Here is a 5,340-nt window from a genome sequence, read left to right as displayed (position 1 = left end):
GATGCTTCAAATTTAGATCCAACATCTTTAGTATATATAATTAACTCATCATTTAAGATTGAATCTTCATCGACTCGATCCTTTAGTTTGTGGCCTCAAAAAGAAATAAAATTAACAATCTATTTTTTAATTTTATATTAAAAATATATAAATCATTGACACTACAGATTATTAAGAAAAGGACACACGATCTATCTTTTTTAAAATTTCTTTCTCTATTGAAAGAGCATCTTATTACACACAATCATGCGTTTTTAGGTAGAAATAAGGTGAAGAAGGGAAAGTAACAATTTAATTCCAGTCGACATGATTATGGAAGCTTAACGATTCTTGCGAGACAGTTATCTGCCGGACGTGTCAATGGTAGGGTGATAGTCGGTACATTTGTGTTTATCTCTTCAAGCCTGCAGAATATAAAATGAATTAAAGTTATGAGTGTTGAGGGTAAGTGAAAGACGAATGTCTAAAATTCTAGATGAATAAAAATATATTACTTTAAAATTTTCAGGGTGATCATGGTTCTGCACGCTGATGCATGTTTTTTTTTCTTTGGATATTTATTGTGGGAAGACTTTTGCAATTTCTTTTAGAATTCAAAGTAATTGTTTACTTGTAATAGGCATGAAAAAAAAACAGAGAGAATAAGAACTTACTTGTAATTGAGGAGGAAATAGTGGAGGAAAATGGAGACCTCCAGTTTGCCTAGCTCAGAACCAGGGCAGAATCTGCTCCCTCCTCCAAAGGGAATGAAATTTTTCCCCTTCAATCCAGGGTTCTGCATTTAGGTGAGTGTCAATTAACATCATTCCTTGGTATATGTGAAGCAAAGTCCTCTTCATATATGAATTTGGTATATTTATTTGTTTTACTGACCTCCCATCTCGAAGGAAGAAACTCTTTTGGGTTTGGATAAATGGTAGGATCCATATGAATAGCCCTACTCCAAACCAAAACTTTCCATCCATTAGGTATGGTATAACCTGTAAATCAAAGGAACCCTTTATTCTTTGAGACAAACATTGAAAGTATTTTCGAGAAAAACGAAGAAACAAAGTTTAGAAAACTAACCATTAAGGTTAACATCAGTTTCAACCTGACGAAACAGCGTGAAGGCGAAATTGGCTCTTCTCATCGACTCATCAATCACCTGCAAGGAATCAAACGCAGCACGGTTAATTTGTTACGTACTACATATAGTGCTGTCGACCATCTGAGTTAATTATAAGACAACGAACCTTGGGCAGATAGACCATCTGCTTGATTTCAGTGAGGGTCAGGCCATTCTGGGAAGATGGCCTTCTCTTTATGACCCCCTGCTGTTCTTCCTTTGCTTTTTGCAACATTTCAGGATGGTGATGGAGGTAGATGGTTGCCCACATTGCAGTGTGAGCCGCGGTTTCGTGACCGGCGAACAAGAATATCAGCAACAAATCCATGAGATGCTCATCATCCAGTTTTTCACCATTGTCGTATTCTGCTTCCATGAAATAATCAATCATTTCTTTCTTGGAGTCGGGCTCCTTACTTTTGGCTCTTCTTTCTGCTACTTTGTCTTTAAATATCTTGAGCAGCATTTTTCTGGCCTAATGAACATATCAAAGTTTGGTATATATAATCAGAGCTCGTCTTATATCTGATGAAAACAAAAGTTCACAATTGATAGGATAGACGAAATTAATTCACCTTAAGTGCTCGATGGAACACAAAACCAGGGATATTAACGGGCACGGAAACAATGCCGGGGAACAAGTCGTTGTAACATTTAACCAGTGACGAAAGAACCGACTCTTCAGTGGTGCCCAACACAATGTGTGCGATAACCTTGAAAGTGATCTTCCTCATCTCATAGAAGAAATTGGAGGGTCCTTTCATGGAGGAAAGCTCTTCCAATGAGCTGGTCACAATCCCTTCGATAAGCTCGATATGGGAGGCTAGTGCTTCGTCTCCATTGATGGGATTCATCGCTATCTTACGCAAACGCCTGTGCTCCGTGGCTGTAATTCCATACAGCGATTTCTTCCCCGCTAGTTGTTTTGCCGATGAAGGGTAGCCGAACAGAACGTGTTCATCGGCCAATGCCTTGCGGCAGAGCTCCGGACTGCAGACTATGATGGTTGGACTCCCAAACAAATGGGTTTTGTAAATGCCTGTTTTCCCATGCCTGCAACCACAAATTCCCTTGCACGTCAGACGACAAGCATTTCAAGGATGAAAAAGAAGAGACGATTAAGAAGCTTATAAATAAGCTTTTAATCAAGTCGGTGATGAAGGTGTCTGGGTCCTGGGAATTGAAAGCTTTGAAGAAGGAATAGATGTGGCCGATGAAGGGCCATCCCATATCACCAGGAGGCAGGGTGTTTTTCTTCTTCCCCAACCTAGTAACATAGTACCATTCATTTATATTTTTTAAGAAACCAAACACAATAACATATGTTGCAGCCACAACTGCCAGGATTGAACTCAGCAATTCTAGCCCCATTTTATTTTTCCTCTCTCTTTTTGCCTCTCGATACACATTTTCGGGTTCGAACGTGCTTCCTTTTATAGACACAAATCGCTGTACGTATATTGTTCTCTAGAATAGTCAATGTTTTTATTTTATGTTTATGTAATTTTTTATATGCATTCTATTATGAGTAATTATCCGAAGCATTGGTGATGAGACATGGAATAATAATTTTTATATTATTTAAGTTATAGTTTAATTTTTAAAAGTATTTTTTATATTATAAACCCATTAAGTTGTCTTTGTGATTAAAAAAATATTGTTCTTTTGATTAAATGAAATATTGTTATTTTTTGATATTATAAATTCGAACTGTTGCGTCTGTTGTGAGTAATTATCCGAAGCGTTGGTGATGAGATTAAAAAAAAAAATCATACCGACACCGGGATAATATTTTTGTATTATACAATTTATAGTTTATTTTTTAATTTTTTTATAAATTGAATCAATAATTAATAAAATTATTGAATTGGGATATTCGTTGTGAATATATATATATATATATATATATTATAAGAATTCATTTATTCTTTTCTTATCTTTTCTTTTCCTCTATGCATGTTTCCCGACTGGCCATTGTATGAATCCTGACCTAAATGTTGTTCTCATGTATTAAGTCACAAGTTTATAGACCGCGAGACTGATTTTGGGATACTCTAAGGTAAGCATCCAGGCTGATTCTTTTAACATGCAGGTATAGTGTCGTGGGATTACTGCAACCAGCAATTCAACATTGACCGAGACCTGAAAAGTAGGAAATATAAATATTCTAAACTATTGGGTCTGCTGCTATTTCTTTAAAATTTGATTAGCAGACAATGGGTTCTGCTTTGCGTGGACCTGTAAGAACTGAAGACTTTGGGGTCGTCCTTACCTTAACGCTACCCTCCATTGAAACGCCGTCGTCAATCGTCTAACTGATAAATTTTACTTTTTTATTTTCCTATTGTATGAAATATCGTTGAAGTGATGGAGTGCACCTTGTTGATCCTATTTTCATAAGTGTTGGATTTGTAGGAATATTAAAAGACACTTCACACACCAATAATAACCGGTTGATCTAATAAGATGAGACACTAGATTTTTACGGATTGGGAGGATTACTCTCATAATGGACCTTTGTAAAATCTGATCTGAATTAATCGGTCAATAAATCAGATATCGATGATTAATTAAAAAAATTCACTGGTTTACACTACGTTAATTAGGTTGACTTTATATATAAATATATATATACACACACTAACCATACTTCCTTAGCCATCATTCCACATGTATTCAAGATGTTTTATTGACTGAAGCTTCAAAGTCAAATATGAATTGTAAGGTGAAGAATATATTTGTGTGTATTAATCAAACCGCTTGACTCGCATTTAATTTTCCGTTCATTGGTTTGTTGATCGTTGTGCATTTTTTTCTCTCTTCATTCTAATGAACTTCACTCAATTAAAAGAAACGATTTTTTTATAGCAGGTGACTTAAGAGTTTCGGTTGAAAAATGATAGTTTTAATTTAATTGAGATCACCTACCCCTTCAATAAAACAAGTTTGAACTATTCTCCTGGCTTTTTAGGGAAATAATGTCCCCACTTAAAAATATTAGAGAAATACAAGACATCATTTTATTAGATCTATGGTACTTTGGTAAATTTTTTACGATAATGGTAAAAAAAGTGCTTGAATAATGGTAAATCGGGATTATTTACTCGAATAATGGATTTAGTACAGGACTACGATGTGATGCAGGGACCTCACTGCGTCTTCGATTGAAGCGTGGAGGGACGTCAGGACTGTAATACAACTCCCCCTATTGTACTTCGTTTGTTTTTCTTTTTAATTTTATTATAATGTTTTTCATAATTAATCTTTATCTAATTTATGTTTCAAAGAATATTCTTCCCAGATTTAGGTGTAAGAATAATAAAATTAGACCGGTGTGTATGTAGGGGGAGATGTCTGTATGGAGGGAGAGATGTGTGTATGGAGGGAGAGACACAGGGCAGTCATGACGTCTCCTCACATTTCAATCAAAGACACATCGGGATCCTTGCGTCACACCTTGGTCCAGTAAATATATTACTCGAGCAAATAATTTTCATTCACCATTATTCGAGTAATTTATTTTCCAGACCATTATCATAAAAATTTTGCCATTATATCTATTACAATGATTTTAAAATTTGTCATGTTCTTTCAATATTTTTTTTTAAAAAATATTTTATTTGAACTTATCATATCAGTTACAACAAATTTCTAATTTTTTTTTATTTTTTATTCAATTTATTGGATGTTAAACTTTAGCATAATAATATTCTTCTTGGAATTCATTGGGAAACCATGGCGATTTCTAAGATATCAACATTTAAATGAATTAAATTATAATTTTATTATTATTATTATTATTATTATTATTATTATTATTATTATTATTATTATTATTCTTTTACAAGATTTCTTGATCAATTTGTGTCGCCTTCCAAAAGTCTCCTATTATTTTCACATTCAAAACAATCAAATTTAAGATTTTGATTACTCGTTAAATCTGCTAACTGTTTACTTTTTTGGGTCAATTTTTTAATTTTGACTCATCATTATTTAAATTTTATTATTAGTAAAAATATGAAAAAAAATATATTTTAAATCTTTAACCAAGTAGTTTTTAAAATATATTTTACAAAATTTAATTATTTAAAATATTTAAAATAATAATGGTCAAAATTTTAAAAAATTTAACTTTTTGATATTCAATGATAGACACATTGATTAAGACAAAGGGAGTATTTTTCAGTAACTCCTAAAAATATGTTTTTTAATCGTGAGATTCCTTGGAAATA

At 33.3% G+C, this 5,340-nt stretch overlaps 1 protein-coding gene across 1 annotated transcript; it reads right to left on the bottom strand.

The window, feature by feature from the left end:
• Positions 1 to 256: 256 nt before the first annotated feature.
• Positions 257 to 2,518, bottom strand: LOC120199484 (beta-amyrin 11-oxidase-like). Its single transcript, XM_039200540.1, has 7 exons — positions 2,249 to 2,518; positions 1,684 to 2,163; positions 1,236 to 1,583; positions 1,069 to 1,147; positions 874 to 980; positions 654 to 775; positions 257 to 404 (listed from the first exon to the last, which is right to left on the bottom strand). The coding sequence occupies exons 1-7, from the start codon at positions 2,477 to 2,479 to the stop codon at positions 311 to 313; spliced, it is 1,461 nt and encodes a 486-aa protein (XP_039056471.1). The 5' UTR covers positions 2,480 to 2,518; the 3' UTR covers positions 257 to 310.
• Positions 2,519 to 5,340: the final 2,822 nt, after the last annotated feature.

This window comes from Hibiscus syriacus, unplaced genomic scaffold (assembly GCF_006381635.1).
Source record: "Hibiscus syriacus cultivar Baekdansim isolate YM2019G1 unplaced genomic scaffold, ASM638163v2 tig00005459_pilon, whole genome shotgun sequence".
NCBI lineage: Eukaryota > Viridiplantae > Streptophyta > Magnoliopsida > Malvales > Malvaceae > Hibiscus > Hibiscus syriacus.
Note: the sequence above shows the minus strand (reverse complement) of the source record. Positions and strands in the feature narration are given on the sequence as shown.